General features: G+C 42.0%; 1 protein-coding gene across 1 annotated transcript in view; it reads right to left on the bottom strand.

Annotated features, from left to right (window-relative positions):
• The window catches only part of LOC106088669 (uncharacterized), a 30,942-nt gene that overhangs the window by 1,087 nt on the left and 13,020 nt on the right, over nucleotides 1–16,835 (bottom strand). Inside the window, exons 3-8 of the mRNA XM_013254303.2 lie at nucleotides 9,612–9,842; nucleotides 9,178–9,541; nucleotides 5,955–6,134; nucleotides 5,720–5,889; nucleotides 5,510–5,654; nucleotides 5,202–5,443 (exon numbers count right to left, since the gene is read on the bottom strand). Coding sequence (XP_013109757.2) covers nucleotides 5,202–5,443; nucleotides 5,510–5,654; nucleotides 5,720–5,889; nucleotides 5,955–6,134; nucleotides 9,178–9,541; nucleotides 9,612–9,842 — 1,332 coding nt within the window. The remainder of the gene's footprint in view (nucleotides 1–5,201; nucleotides 5,444–5,509; nucleotides 5,655–5,719; nucleotides 5,890–5,954; nucleotides 6,135–9,177; nucleotides 9,542–9,611; nucleotides 9,843–16,835) is intronic.

Raw genomic sequence — 16,835 nt, 5'->3', positions numbered from 1 at the left:
ATATTTCAGATAAACACACCCAACTTTTGCGGTGGTGGCATCAGACCATAGCTTGTTGTCCTCCCGTCCTATAGGTGTGGGTGCCTTGGCACCTGTAGTCGAGAGTAATGCCTCAAGCGCACAACTAGTCGTCAGACTAATTAATGAGAACAAGCCCGCCTCCCCGCAATGGAGACACCAGACAGTGTCCTGAAGAGGGAGCCAACGTCGGAACAACAAAGTAGGAAGCGCGCATGGCCCCTGAGTCTTTGTGAAGGACTGCGACTTCCGAAAGGATGCCCCAGCCATAACAGAAGGGGAAGATTGTCGCTGAAAAAGGTAAGCAGCCGCCCTCTTACGCCGGAGTGGCAACGAAGCACAACAGAAATGAGATGTCGATATCGGTTGTGCATCCGGTAGGATTTCATCAGATCGTCGGCCTTAGGTGAGGCATTTGGTAAACGATCGGGTTATCTGAACTCTGAAGGGGGTCTTCCCATACGAATTATGAGCTGTGAGTATAGAGGGGGCTGCGCTTGGTGTCAGCGAAATGTATTGATACCGCCAAAAAGCTCGTTGGTAGTATCCACACTCCCGGGGGCGCAAAGCTCAACCTTGTGAGAAAGATGGACATCCCACAGCTCACAAAGGCGACGGTCTTCATCAAGGTTGTGGGCGGTGACATCGCAAACGTAACGCATGATGGAAGTTTTAAACAAGCAAAACCAATATTTGGTCGTGGAGAAATGGGAGGTTTTTCACAGGGAGGAGAAGAAGGAAGGGCATTGATCAAGTCTCCGTGACAAGTTTGGCTAAGACTAAAGGCTTGGCATACTACGGCGCGATGGCCGTCTTTTTCAAGATTGGTAAGACAAGTATAGGGAAATATCCACATATTGAGCCATCAGGCGGGGCAATGGCGGGACACTCAATAACGCCTAACAGATAGGGGGCCGACGACGAGATTATCACCGACTTTCTCAATATTGGGAAGACGAGTATAAATGAAGATCCTCCTACTAAAACATCAGGCAGTGCAGGGGTGAGAGATCCAATAAAGCATGACGCACAGGGATCCGAAGACGGAACGAAACGACTTTCCCGAAATTAGGAAGACTAGGATGAATAAAGATCATAATGCTGAAACATCAGCCAGTGCAGCGAAAGATAACTCAATGCCGCCTAACGCACAGGGAGCAGACGATGAGACCACAACATACTCCCAAGAAGCCCGTGATGGGATATTTCCGGCGTTACTACAGAAGGAGGCCGACTATCTGGCGCCTCATCAGGCCTGTATTTTCACAGCGTGCCCAGAACCTGCATTTACTCCGAAAGCCTGGCAGGGGGAAAGGGGGGCGTTCAGACTCAAGCCCGGCAAGACATATAAGCCTTACGTCCCTTCTATTCAAAACCATGGAATATAGTAACAGCATGCCTATGTCAATAGAAGGTCGGTGGGGATTGTCCCGCACGAAGGAGCTTTTTAGAATGTTCGGACCGACACACTGGTTCAATCCTTAGACCAGTTCCTGGTTGACCTGGATAAACCATATACAAAGGAACAGGGCGATAAATTGTGTGAAAGTGGCACAGGGCACGCCACAGGGGAGCATTTTATCGCCACATTGTACGGATGTTGACTGAGGGGGGGGAATGAACCAGTCTGTAATGCAGACCATGTTATAATACCGAACCAGCTATGCAGAAGAGCAGAAAGGGTCCTGCAGATGACATTCAACTGGGCTAGACCTAAGGGTCTTAACGCTAACCCAAAAAAGACTGAAATCTGCTCGTTCACGTGGAATACGAAGGTGGGCCTATTTGACGCACCACGTTTCCTCAATGAAACGATTTCGAATCTGATAAGGCCTTACACTTAGGAGTGATCTTGGATAGGAAACTGAATTGGAAGTGCCACATTCAGGAGCGTACTGAGAAGGCTCACAGATATTGACCACTGTATAGACGGGCCGAAGGCTCGAAATGGGCTTAAATCCGAGGATAGACCACTGGCTCTACAGTAAGTGATTATATGCCATGTAAAACTTCTCTCCAACGAGGTGTCGCACTGCGGCATGCCGTTCGGACTCGGCTATAAAAAGGAGGCCCCCTTATCATTGAACTTGAAACTTGAATCGGACTGCACTCATTGATATGGGAGAAGTTTGCCCCTGTTCCTTAGTGTCCTTAGTCTAACGTTGCACTCTTTTTCTTCATAGCAGTGGTAAAATTTACATTTACATTTTACCACTGCTATGAAGAAAAAGAGTGCAACGTTAGAAGAACATGTTGTCTTGGCATAGGCGGAGCGATGTGGCGGAAGCCCACCAGGACACTGGAGACTATTCTAGATATCCGACCCATTGAAATACAGATTAAATGTAAGTCAGGCACTGCGGCTATGAGACTTAAGGCAATGGGAGAATGGATTGAGGATGAGAGCAGCTCATACCATCGCGGTATTATCGAGACGACGATAGGAAACCAGGAAGCAAGAGGTTTCCGATCGCATTCTTGAGACGACACTTGAGGTCGAGGGAGAAGCTGCCAGCGGCACATTTTTGTATTGACAGAACCTTAGTATTGCAATCTGGAAGACCATGTTACGCGGATGGATCAAGGCTAGAGAACAGAGTGGAACCCAAGGACTGAGATCTGTTTTAGACAGCTTGACCATAACAACGGTCCAGCAGGAATAGATCCAGGCGATAACGGAATGCGTTAGGTGGTGTGGGCTTAACAGTAGGACAGTCGGCAGGACGACGAAAATCTTATGGAGAGATTCGGATTGTGAAAAAACGAGGTTATTATTGATAAGAAACAAACAGGAGGTCAGTAAGGATTTCGATATCATAACAGGATACATGGGACTGCGAGCTCACTTATGCAAAATCGGAGCGACAAGTGATATCATGTTTAGGGTATGTGGAGAGGATAATGAGGCGTTGGGGCATTTTCTATGTCATTTCCCGGATTTCTCTCGACAAACAGACACTGGCATTTAGGTGGCAGACACAAAACCAACTAAGCGGTGTGGTATGGAAACCAATTAGCGATTTTGTAAGCAGAACGAAATTCCTGACTGTAATTTTCTTTTTCAAAATTAATTTTTAGTGTTTAGAGCGCACAACAAGCCGATTACCCCATGTCTATAATGACAGGGGGCATATTAATAAACGCAGCCTCTTTTTAACCTAACCTAACCTGACCAATATGCCAGCTATATCAGGCTAAAAGACGATTGGAACCAATCTTAACATGGCTATTGGAAGTCAAAGCAATTTTCAGCCAAATTGGATGAGAATTGCGCCACCTAAAGGCTCAACAAGTCCTGGTCCGATAACGGTTTATATAACACGTATATCAGGTTGTGAACCGATTTGAACCATTTTTGGCTTGTTTGTTGGAAGTTGAAACAGAACACCTCATGCGAAATTTCAACATTAACGGAAAAGATTTGCACCCTGTAGAGGCTTAAAAAGTCAAGATGCGAGACCGGTTTATATGGCTATATCAGATTATAAACCAATGTTGACCACTTTTGGCTATGTTGTTGAAAGTCAAAGCACAACACCTCATGCAAAATTTCAGCCAAATCGGATAAGCACTGCGACCTCTAGAGGCTTAAGAAGTCAAGATCCCAGATCTATTTATATGACAGCTATATAAGGCTATGAATCGATTTTAGCCTAGCATGGCACTACAGTTGGAAGGCGAAACGTAACACCTGATGCATAATATCAGCCAAATCGGAAAATAACTGCGGTCTCTAAAGACTCAAGAAGTCAAGATCCGAGATCGGTTTATACGGCTGCTATATCAGGTTATGAATCGATTTTAACCATGCTTGGCACTGTAGTTGGAAGTCGTATAAGAATAACACCCTCTAAAGGCTCTCAAGAAGTCAAGATCCGAGATCGCTTTATATGACAGCTATATCAAAACACGGACCCATTTAACCCATACACAATTCCAACATCGCCGGCACGGGCAGCTACAGTTACACACAGACTGGAACATTGAGGTCCTATCTGCATGGTGTTCATTGCTGTCACGAGAAGCTTTGCTGCAAGCTACCGGGCTCGTCCTCAGGTTGCGGATAGTGGAATGCTCCATGCGGTGTAGCTGCAACGGCAGTCGAAGACAATCAGTGGTATAGAGCGGAGAGTCTCAGTGAGAGGCCGAGTGGCATCGGTTCTTGCACAAACACTGAGTGCCTATGATGCTCGATATGACAAGTCGGGTTATTGGCTCCTTTAAATAACCAATGACCACGCGGTTCCCGCGGCGATCGGTCCTTTGGAACAGAACGAGCTACAGGAGCTTGACGAGGAAAGCCACTTTCACATGAAAATGTGGCTACAACAGCATAGCCTTACTCTTTCGAAAGTTAGCGTGCTTTCGACAGACAGACGGACAGACATGACTAGTTCGACTTAAAATATCATGACTTAGACTAATATTTCGAGGTGTTACAAATGGAACTGCTAGATTAGTATACCCCCATCCTGTAGTGGTGTGTATTAACATGGAGGGTATGCGTTCCAATAAAAATTTTTTTTTGGGACACTCTAATGTATACTCGCATAAATGTCACATAGAGCGATTTTCCCATATAGTGTTTTGGACTGATAAAATCTAATTTGATATCCGATTTCAGTGAAATTTAGGAAAATGCATTGTACTATACCCTTCGACATACATGCAATATAATGTTAAAATTGAGGGTATGCGTTACAATAAAAAAAAAAAATTTTGGGACACTCTAATGTATACTCGTATAAATGTCATATAGACCAATTTTCCCATACACTGTTTTGGACTGATAAAATCCAATTTACTACCCGATTTCGGTGAAATTTGGGAAAATGCATTGTATTAGACCCCTCGACATCCATGCAATATAATGTTTAAATTGAGGGTATGCATTTCAATAAAAACATTTTTGGGACACTCTAATGTATACTCGTCCAAATGACATATAGACCGATTTACTCATATACTGTTTTGGACTGATAAAATCTTATTGGTCACCCGATTTCGGCGAAATTTTGTATATTTGGACATAGATGTCTTATATACCGATCTCCGAAATAAACTTCTTGGGTTCATGGATAGCGCATTATCCCAGGATTTTGAAGGAATTTTGTTTATCTTTAAAATCCATGCAGGGGTATCCAGAGAACAGTTTCTTCTTCTTTTTTTTTCATTTTCCTTACCTTTAACTTATCAATATTGGCATTTATCTCACATATCAGTTTCGTTCTGAGGGCAACACAAACCAACATCAAAATATCGGTTAAATCGGCAGTTAGTTTTGGCAGCTTAAAATTGACAAAGGCTTGTAGGCATAATTTGACATCATGTTCTAAGATTTGAAAGAAACGATCCATTTTCCATTCATTGCAGAGGCGTTTGGCCTCCTCTTTAACCCACAAACGCATGCAGTGGACAGAATGATCTAAAAAAAATACAATAGAAAAATTTATTCAAAAATTTATTTCACTACCTCTCCTCCACCTCCTACCTATTCTGTGCAATATGGGAATTTGTTCAGAGACGGGCAGTAAACTGGAATTGCTAAAATCCGAGTTCTGAAAATAATTGTTACTCAAGTTGATAAGATTTGTAAAGATGGCTATCCACACGGTGCCCGTTGGGGTGCCAAATTGCTGGAAAAGTGACAAGTAAAGATTTTTTAAAACCAACAAAATTTCATGTCTTATTAAAATCATACATTTTTGGGTGATTGCTTGTATTGTTCCAAAAATAGTTCCAAAGTTCGCCTATGGGCTGTGGCCGATATGAGAGTTAAACGAAATAAACGATCCCACAAATTATTGCTAACAAAATTTGTTAGAATCTCACCAATGCCCTGCAAAGTAGAATAGACAGGCTCGGGTATATCTGCAAAGAAACAACAAAAAAAAACACACAAATCATTTGCTCTTTGATAACAAAATCCCACAAACCTTTGACATTTGCCAAATATAACCAACTTCGTATTGAATCCACATGCGTAAGAGAGTAACAAGATATGGGGGTGTCTATCCACCACAAAATAATGTGATCCAAAATTATGCCCACATAGGACCACATCAGACGCATGCCCTTTAAAACATATTCATGAAGATCTTCATGATTAGAATGACCTGTAAAAGCAAAACAAAACAATTGTGAATGTTGAAATCAATGCCACAAGAGGGTGTTCTTTTAGGATATGTGATTTTTAACCAGACCAACATTTTTGCTAAGCAGGCCCGTTCACCGTGGGAATAGGGTGGCCATTGGGTATTCAAAGGCGCCAATAACTCGCCTTGTCATATCGAGCATCGTAGGCACTCAGTATTGTCCGCGACTGCCATTGCAGTCACTTCGTATGGAGCATTCCACTATCCGCAACCTTTGGGCTTGGTAGATCGCAACTAAGCTTCTTGTGATAGCAACGACAACACATATATCGGAGGGTTTAAGGTCATTGTAGTTTGGATGTTAAAGACTTACTTCAGCTTAAAGACTTTATTGGAGCCCGATTTCATTTCATATGGATTTTGGTAGTGCCCCAGGGTAGCGGTTGGTGAGTTCATACCCTAAAGTGGGTATGAATTTCGTGGTATACTCCCAAATACCTTTCAAATACCCCAGATTGCCAAGATCAGTAAATATGTATCTTCAATTTAGGGATGTTTTCTGGGGTGAGGTGGTCCCCCAGACACTTAGCCCTGAAAAAATATTTGAATCGTGCTCTACCCTCAAATACCATTTTTATAAACCCCATATTGGCATTGGTCTAAGGGAAGTTTATGGGATGAGGCGTCGCCCAAACCCTTGGCTCCAAAATTGTTTATCAAATTCGTTTTCAAATCTCAAATACCTTTCATATGAGCCACATATTACCATGGTCGGTGTGTTTTTACTATTTGGGGGTGTTTTGGGGGAAGAGGCGGTGCCCCAAATACAGGGTCCCAATTTGGAATATGAGATTCGTATTATACTCCCAAATACCTTTATTGGAGCCCCATATTGCGATGGTCAGTAAACAATTGCTGTTTGTGGGGTGTTTTTGGGGAAAGGGTAGGCATCCACCAGAAAATTGATCCCGAAAGTGGGTATCACTTTTGTTCTCTACTCCGCAATATCTTTCATTTGAACCCCACATTGACATGGTCGGTAAATATGTCCGATTTAGGGGTGTTTTTTTGGGAAGTGAGGTGGTCGCCCAAACACTTAGCTCTGAAAATATATCAGCATCTTGCTCTACTCTCAAATATCATTTATTTGAACCCCATATTGCCATTGGCCTCAAAATTGGATAACAAATACCTCTTATTTAAACCCCCTATTGCAAAAGTCGGCTAATATGTCCGGTTTGGGGTATGGGCCCTAAAAACTACCAATATCGGGCTCCACTCTCTTTAAGACCCAAATAGTCATGGTGAGCAAATACGTCCAATTTGCGGGTGGGACGTCGCTTAGACAGTTGGTCCCGTATGGTGATATTACATTCGTAGTCTACTTCATAGTCGACAAACATGAGCGTTTTGGGGGCTGATTTGTGAGATGGGACGGTCACTCAGTGACTTGGCCCTGGTTCTTGTTCTACTCTAAAATACCTCTTATTTGAGCCCCATATTGCAATGCTCAGAAAATACATCCTATTTGGGTGGTTTTATGGGGGTGGGGTAGCCCATAAACACTTTTTCCCGAATATTGTTATCAGATTTGAGCATTACTCCTAAAGACTTTTCATTTGAGCCCCATATTGCAATGCTCAGCAAATACGTCCTATTTGGGTGGTTTTATGGGGGTGGGGTGGCCCAAAAACACTTTTTCCCGAATATTGATATCAGAATCGAGCTTTACTCCCATAGACTTTTCATTTGAGTCCCATATTGCTATGGTCGTAAATGTGTCCCCTTTAGGAGTGTTTTTTTTGGGGGGGGGGGGGGGGTGGGGGGGAATATTGATATCAGATTCGAGCTTTACTCCTAAAGGCTTTACATTTGAGCCCCATATTGCTATGGTCGTAAATGTGTCCCCTTTAGGAGTATTTTTGGGGAGGAATATTGATATCAGATTCGAGCTTTACTCCCATAGACTTTTCATTTGAGCCCCACATTGCTATGGTCGTAAAGTTGTCCCCTTTAGGGGTTGTTTTTGGGGAGGGTCGGCTCCCCCAAAGACTTGGTTCAACATTTGAATATCAGATTCGTATTCTACACTCAAATACCTTTTATGTGAGCCCCATATTGCCATGATCATATTGCCCCATATTGCCTGATTGCGTGGTGATTTGAGGAAGGGGTGGACCCCCAGAAACTTGGTCCCACATTTGAATATCAAATTCGTAATCTACTCGCAAATACCATTCATTTGAGTCCCATATAGCCATGGTCGGTAAATATGTCCGATTTAGGGGTGTTTTGGGGGTTGGGGTGGTCCCCCAAACACTTGGTCCGACAATTGGATATCATATACGTTTTCTACTCTTAAATACCTTTCATTTGAGTCCCATATTGTCGTGATTGGACTCTTTACGTATATTTGGTAGGTTTTGGAGTTGGGGCGTTTCTGAAAATTAGGGTAAAGGGGAGGGTCCGTTCCCCCCTTCAGATATCAAAAAACGTAGTACCCTATTTTCGCCACGGCATCATAATGCACCATCTGTGAAATTTTCAAAAAATTTTCCGGTTCTGCCGTTTTTGAGTCTATATGGAACAGACAAAACAAACAAACAAACACAAATTGATTTTTATATATTGGGTTGCCCAAAAAGTAATTGCGGATTTTTCATATAGTCGGCGTTGACAAATTTTTTCACAGCTTGTGACTCTGTAATTGCATTCTTTCTTCTGTCAGTTATCAGCTGTTACTTTTAGCTTGCTTTAGAAAAAAAAGTGTAAAAAAAAGTATATTTGATTAAAGTTCATTCTAAGTTTTATTAAAAATGCATTTAAAAAATCCGCAATTACTTTTTGGGCAACCCAAAGCGAAGATTAATTGCTGACATACGGCCTAATAGGCTGCCAAAAGTGTGAGAACATCGGCATTGTCCAAAATCTTTTTGAAAACAAAATGCTTAACCCTTAAATTTATAAAAAAAAAACAACCTGAATTCTTAGCCACCACATCATGTTCTGGATGCTTCATGAAAAACCACATGTCTAAAAAAACACACCCCACCTTTTTGCTTACCAAATATTGTCGGACATATATCGAAAGCCTTCTGTATGAATTGTGCCACAAAGCTTCGTTCAGTCTGCAAAAAATACTCAATGTGTTTACTGCGCAAGGTGACCGTAGAACCACGCTGGGCACTGCATGATCGGGCGCCATCGGTATCTAAGGCCAAGGCTGCATAATCCCGATTATTATCATTTAAGTATTGTTGAAATTCCCCATCTCCGGTAAGATTTAAGGTGAGTATGCGCAAAATCTCCAAGCTAGAACAATTCGACTCACTGGCTGTATTATCACGCCACGCTTCTTGGTCACCCATATTGAAGAGGCCAAACATGAGATCCAAAGAGTTTTGTTCAATGCGTTGTTGGGCAGCCAGCTAAAGGGAAATAAAAAGGGACTGTAATTTGTTTATGCTTACGGGGATTTCTCTTTTAACTCAAGCTTACCTGCAGCACATATGGAAAGTCTATGGATTTATAGGGCAGCAATAGAGCGGGATACATATTACTGCATATATTGGCATTTAGTTGTTCATCGGCGGATTTTTTTGCCTCTCCATTGTCGCCCACATCTTCCACCAGCAAAGGTTTTCGACATTTATTATAAAGTTGGGTTATCTGCAAGGCCCAGCTTAACCAAACCTCAGATTGTAGAGACTTTTTTAGCAGATAACAAACCTGAAAATGAAAGAAAAGAGATTTCAGATGGTATTTCTAGAATAAACGGCATTTTACTGCCCGCGGGCATTGGAACAACGATCAAAAACACACGGATAGTGAAGGCAATTCGTGTGCCTGTGTTCGGTAGACGCATTGTTGTTATTGTTGTTATTTTGTATTTGTTTGATTGTCGGAATTTACTGCCCCTCATACAAGCACAATTTTTTATTTTCATATGGATTAGTGTACACATCACTGTACTAGAGTAAAATGGACCATCCCTGCGTATGATGAATACCAAATATGGTAATATCACACATACGCTCCAATAAACCACGGCTTCAACTATGGTTGCCCAAAAAGTAATAGCGGATTTTTCATATAGTCGGCGTTGACAAATTTTTTCACAGCTTGTGACTCTGTAATTGCAATCTTTCTTCTGTCAGTTACCAGCTGTTACTTTTAGCTTGCTTTAGAAAAAAAGTGAAAAAAAGTATATTTGATTAAAGTTCATTCTAAGTTTTATTAAAAATGCATTTACTTTCTTTTAAAAAATCCGCAATTACTTTTTGGGCAACTCAATATTATACCCAGTGTTAGGTCAAGTGCAGTCTACTATCAGAATCACTTATTGTGGTACCCCATGAACAGGAGCAGGAAGGAAATGCCTCCTAGTTCCTACCGTTGAACCATTCAGATCGTTTTAAAAAGCCCAACAACTTTCGAATATTTACATCCCCTAAATCTGACAATATCTCAAAGAAGTGAGAACCTAAAATGGAACTCCTTCTGATGATGTTGTATATTTATAATGTTCTAGCCAGGATTCGAACCCAAGGGTTCAGCGTCATAGGCGGGTATGCCAAACGCTGGGCTACGGTGGCATTCAGTGAGTAATATTCTCGATATGACCAGTCGTAGTTTTTTAGAGTACACCCCAAAGGCCATCTGGTCGTCTAGTTTGGAACCATCCATATAGAAGTTTATATAACTTATATTACCAGGTATTGGGTTGCCCAAAAAGTAATTGCGGATTTTTTAAAAGAAAGTAAATGCATTTTTAATAAAACTTAGAATGAACTTTGATCAAATATACTTTTTTTTACACTTTTTGGCCAACCCAATATATGGTAGTTCCAATCGGTTCCATCAGGAATAGTGGTACACTTTGAATCGCCATCCTGCAGAGCACAACACCATATAGCATTATGGTTCCAACAACTGCAGTATATATCCAGTGAATGGCACGCGATTTAAACCCCCAACTTATGCCAATGGTTCTCTGGTAGGTGTATAGGGCAAGAGTTGCCTTTATTGCCCTTTCCCCTGTTGGATTTGAAGTTTAATTTCCTGTTCAGCTTTTGCTGGTATTTTGAGCTTTCAGCTAATGGAACATTCTCTCCTCCCAAGAAGAGATGCCACTGTAGGTAACTTGATTCTCCTGCTTAAAAGAACTATTTCCGATTTACGCCTGGACAACTATCGGTAGCTCACTTCGCTGTAGCACTTAGAGCTTCCTCAAGTTTATCTCTAAGAGTGTTGGGAAACATTCTCCAAGCTGCAATAGCCTCGTCATCAGCATCCACGACCACTTTTACACCCTTTTCTTCCAGATACAATCTAGTCCAAAGTAGAGAAGACAGTACACTTCCTTAAAGTGTTCCTCTGTTAACCTCTCTTCAAAGTTACAGATCCTAAGCATGCCGTACTGCAAATAATAAACTTTCTTTCGGCATATGCCTATAAACTCCAGCTCCCTCATCCCTTTTATGTCCAGAAATGGTACCATTGTGTATTTCTTGACAGTAAGAGAACGCTTTATGCAGGCGCGGGGCTCTTGGAGGGGTGTTTCAGTGAACTTGTCCTTACTATATGCATGGTATTGCTAAGACAGGCGATCTCCAAAGATCTTTGCCCTAAGATATGTATTTACTAAGCACTCTAAAAACTTCAGCATAAAGGATGACCGACTAATAGGATGAAAATCTTTCCCCTTCGTGTGCTAAGGTTTTCCTGCTTTTGAAATGAAAATGACCTTTGTATCTCATATCCAAGCAGAGTATATCTGCCTAAGCCAAAGAGCCAGTCTGTTGGACGCAGCTTGTAATTCAACCGGTGATACATCATCGGGGTCTGGTGACTTAAAGGACTCGAAACTTTTTATCACCCAAAAGATTTTCGACTCAGACACAATTTCCCCAATTGCATATCAATGACAATCTCTTCTGGTGTGCTAAGGTTTTCCTGCTTTTGAAATGAAAATGACCTATGTGTCCCTCCATCATACAGGTATAGGTAACATGCTGATACAAGCAGAGAATATCTCCCTAAGCCAAGGAGTCAGTCTGTTGGATACAGTTTGTAATTCAACCGGTGATACATCATCGGGGTCTGGTTACTTAAAGAAGTCGAAACTTTTTATCACCCAAAGGATTTTCGACTCAGACACAATTTCCCCCACTGCCTCCTATGAATGCATATCAGTGACAATCTCTTCTGGTGCCTCTTTATTCATTGGAGAGTTTACCGGGAAATCTGTACCCAAGAGTAGTTCTGGTGTTTCCTCACTAGGCATTGTCAATACATTCTCCGACTTCTTAATATATTCCACCGTAATAGTTTTCGAAGATAGGATCTTCCTTAGCCTAGAGGACTTAGATGTAACCTTCAATGAGCTGATAGATTCCACCCAGGATTTCTTCTCCGCCTTTCTCAGCTCGCCCTAGTAGACTTCTTAGCTCAGCCTTAAAGATGTGCCCATCCTATGGTGCTCTTGTAGCTTTCGCCCTGTTGAAGAGCCTTCTGCAACCCTTCCTTAGACCAATCAGGTTTTGAAGTCCACCATGACGGCCGCTGTTTGCCCCCTGGTTTGGCTCTAGGACATGCTGAGGCAAGCGAGTCATTCAGGGCCTTAGTGATCTGCTTGTCCATTTTATCGATGTCCTTCGCAGTTTCCACTTACTTTTCCGATACAGAAGGGATAGTAGTACAGAATGTGTACCAAAATGTATCCCAATTCGCCTTTTTTCTGTGTAGTCGAACGACTTTTCTGCAGCATCCTCTCCAAGACATGTGATCAATGAAGCTGTAGTCATTCAACACTTCACAGTCGAATATCCTTCCACTTGTATCCTCTGATACAAAGGTTACATTTATTACCTCCTGCCTGTTGCTGGCAGGTTGTATTATCCGCTTTATAACAAATTTTCCAGATTGCAACTTATAATACATTCGATAAGCAGCTCACCCCTTTCGTTGATATCCGAACTTCCCCATATCAGGTGATGTGCATTAGCATCGCTTCCTGCAACTTAAGGCTTGAAGGTAGCATCTCTGAATCGTATGCCATACATAGGGAAGCCAGCCAGTAACTAGACTTATTTATTTCAAGGCTGGCTACTACTAAATCTTCAGTGCTTATCGACGGAAAAAGAAAAACATTATAACTACCCTTTGCAAGAATACGGGCTCTGACTCTCCCATTCCCTGTACTCTTGAGTAGTTTTAATCCAGGAATACTTAGTCCATGCACCATTCCTCCACACATCCATGGTTCCTGGATAAGAACCACGTCAAATTCTCCCGTCATCAGAAGGACCTTTAGTGCCGCCGAAGCAGCCTGACAATAGTGGAGCTTTATCTGCAGAATCCGGACCATAGTCAGGATTAAGATTTTTAAACAATGCTACGTTTGTCCCCGCTAAAGATGATATCTATGAGTAAATTTTTGTTTTTTTACTTGACGGGACGGTCTTCCATTGAAAATGTTTTGTATGAAGATAAAATCTGAATCTATACTTTCTGTTTTTACCCGTGGTAAATATCCGACTTTCTAATTAGCTCTAGCTAAGTTAGTTTCCTACTAACTTGGCTTCTTGAGGCATAACTTACCACCAATTTGTAACATTTTGATTTCTTTGAAAATAATTAATGTCAAAGATTTTGGTGTCTTTTGCAGCTTAACATTAACAAAGTTTTCCCATGCTTGTTATGATTAAGATCTTGAATTTAATGATTTTCATATTGGGGCTGTGGTTGAAGAACTGCTATTCAACAGCTTTATGTCGTCTTGTGTTTCTAACTTCTTGTGTTTCTGTTTTGTAGAACTTTGTACAAATCTTCACCACCTAAAAGCTTTTCAGTTTCATGTTCATTGGCACGTATACGTCATATTTATGTTGTAAATGTTGCTCATACGCAGTGAAGTACTTTGTAGGCATCTGTATACCCAACACCACTACTATAGAAAGGGGTATTAGAATTTTGTGCAGGTGATTGCAAAGCTAAGAAGGAGAAGAGCTATGTACATCAATCGGCTAAGGATTACCTCCTGATTGGATTTATCTATGTATATGCCTATATCCGTCTGCCTGTCGGTCCATGTAATATTGTTATCAAAATACTGGTCATACATTTGTTGTCCGATAACCATTTTTTTGCCCAAGGACACACGAAATTGATTTTGGAAAAAAATTTTCCTGTAAGGGCGCTTCTCTTTCGAGACGAGCTCAATGATTAGAGATTTTTGCAATGAAAAAGGAAAGCCGGAGATCAGAACACACCAACCACTATGGGATGCATTTCGTCATTTGGTTAGAATAACTCGTAGGCAATATTAGGTGTGGAGGCTTTAAGGGCCATATATTGGTAGGTCGCACTGACGCCGACTATACCGCGGAAACGTGTTTACGATGTAAGCATGACACTAACACAAGTCTAACAACTTTCACATTAGCTGTTCTTTTCCACCGCATATATATCCTTTGCAGTGATAGATTTGTTTTCTATACGACTCCTTAGCTTCCATGTCATACACATGGCATTTGATGTCCAACGATAGACAGCGGCATTGGCTCTCGGCGCGCGGAGCGCGGAGCGTCCAGGTTCGAATCCCGGCCGGACCCTGCCGAACCTTCATGTTCATGTTTTTTTTGCCTGTTACGGCGAAGATTGTATAATTTCACAATTTTCCGTTTGTTTCTCTTTCGAGACGAGCTCAATGATCGGAAATTTTTGCGGTATATTCGACATAAGTACGTCTTACCAATTTATGGCCCCTGAAGCTCCCACACCTAATATGGCCGATGAGTTATTCTAGTCAAATGACGAAGCGCATCCCATAGTGGTTGGTGTTTTGTGATCTCCAGCTTTCCTTTTCTATTGCAAAAATCTCCAATCATTGAGCTCGTCTCGAAAGAGAAGCAAATAAAAATCGTTTCAGATTGAGATAAAGCTGGCAATTGTTTCATATAGACTCAAAAATGGCTGAGCCAACTTCTTTGAAATGTTCACAGATTGTGTAGAATGGTCTGGAAGGCCACAGGCAGAATAAGTGGGATGTTGGGACATCGGACTATACCTTCATATAGACCCCATCTAGACCGGACGGCCCAATAAAAGTCAAATTTACTGTAAACTGATGGTTCGCATCGGATCATGTTTGGATGCAGCTGCCTTGTATACCCAACTCCCTATGTAAGTTCTTGAGCCTATAAAAAGGGCGTTTTTATACCGATATAGCTGAAATTCGGCACCGTGAGCAACGTTAGGCCCATTGAAATCTACCTACCAAGTTTGGTCCAGATAGGTCAAAATTTGGATGTGGTTGCCACATACACTGATCACCGGATTTAAGGACTTGAGCTCATAAAAAGTGCAATTATCACCCGATATTGAGAACATTTTGCATAGAGGCCTATGTTCAATTTATTTGGAAAGCTATCTTAATTTTAAATTCTCATAATGAAAATCGGTCTCGATAGATCTGTTTTTCTCACTTTCCCGAGCTGTTTCATTACCAGCACAAATATTTAAGGCATTAGCCACTATCTCACTAAGGTTTTCCGCTAGAGACGTCATTTGCTGGGCTATGAAAAGTTCCAGCACTGATAGCTACTCTTGCTTCTCAGGATTTAGTATCACCAAACTGCAAAAACCAAACTTCTGCGCAGCATTGATGACTTCTAATGATTCTCACTGAGAACACTTAAGAAATTTTCACTGTACTCAACTTTGATTAAAATTTGTTATCAAACTTCCCTTCAAGGTTCGCACACAGAATAGTCCTTTTCACATATCAATAAAAAGGACTATTCTGTGTGTGACAAATGTAAAGGACTTTTCTGTGTGCATTTGGAACGGTGAAAAAAAGCACCGTTGAAATTTTTTCTGATATTCAGATATTTGAACCCAAGGGTTCGGTGTCATAGGCGGAGGTCAATGTAGCACGGTTGACTATGAGTCCGATCATTGGGCTATTCGGATACGCGTTGCTGTTGGTGAAATGAGGGATAGGGAACCTCGCAATTTTCTGGACTTTGGGCGGATTTATGCTCGTAGGTATAGGTCGTTATTGGAAGGTGGTTTGTTTGGGGTGACTGTTCTCTTCCTACTGACCGGAAAGATTCGATAGAGGAGATTGATGAGAGCGTCGACAGTATGAGCGGTGTGTTTTGTGAGGCGACTGGCGTTTCTGTTCCCAGGGTGTCTGCGGGTAGTGCATGCCCGCCCTGCCTTAGCACATAGAAGGTTTGATTCGAGAACGAAGGTGGCTTTGTAGGACTTTTCATAGGTCTGCCGATCCGGAGAGGCGTGCGGTGCTTAGGCCGGATTTTCGAAACTTGGACCATTTTATATAGGGCACTGTTTACAGCTTTGAGGCCACCGTAGCGCAGAGGTTAGCATATCCGCCTATGACGCTGAAAGCCTGGGTTCGAATCCTGGCGAGACCATCAGAAACAATTTTTAGCGGTGGTTTTCCCCTCCCTGATGTTGTTCTGAGAAATGTTGCCGAGGTGGTCTTTCATTTTCTCGTTATTTTGTTGAACCATTGTCTCAATATTGGATATTTCCCTTCGGCATGGAAGGTCGCTGTGATGGTTTCCATACCGAAACCTGGGTCGAACCACGGTAGCTGTCACGGTTGCAGGCCGATCTCGATTTTGTCGCCCTTTGAGAAGCTCCTGGAGTTTTTCTTTCTCGATGGGATGAAGGAGATTATTGAGGAGAAAG

Source organism: Stomoxys calcitrans, chromosome 2 (genome assembly GCF_963082655.1).
Source record: "Stomoxys calcitrans chromosome 2, idStoCalc2.1, whole genome shotgun sequence".
Taxonomy (NCBI): domain Eukaryota; kingdom Metazoa; phylum Arthropoda; class Insecta; order Diptera; family Muscidae; genus Stomoxys; species Stomoxys calcitrans.
Note: the sequence above shows the minus strand (reverse complement) of the source record. Positions and strands in the feature narration are given on the sequence as shown.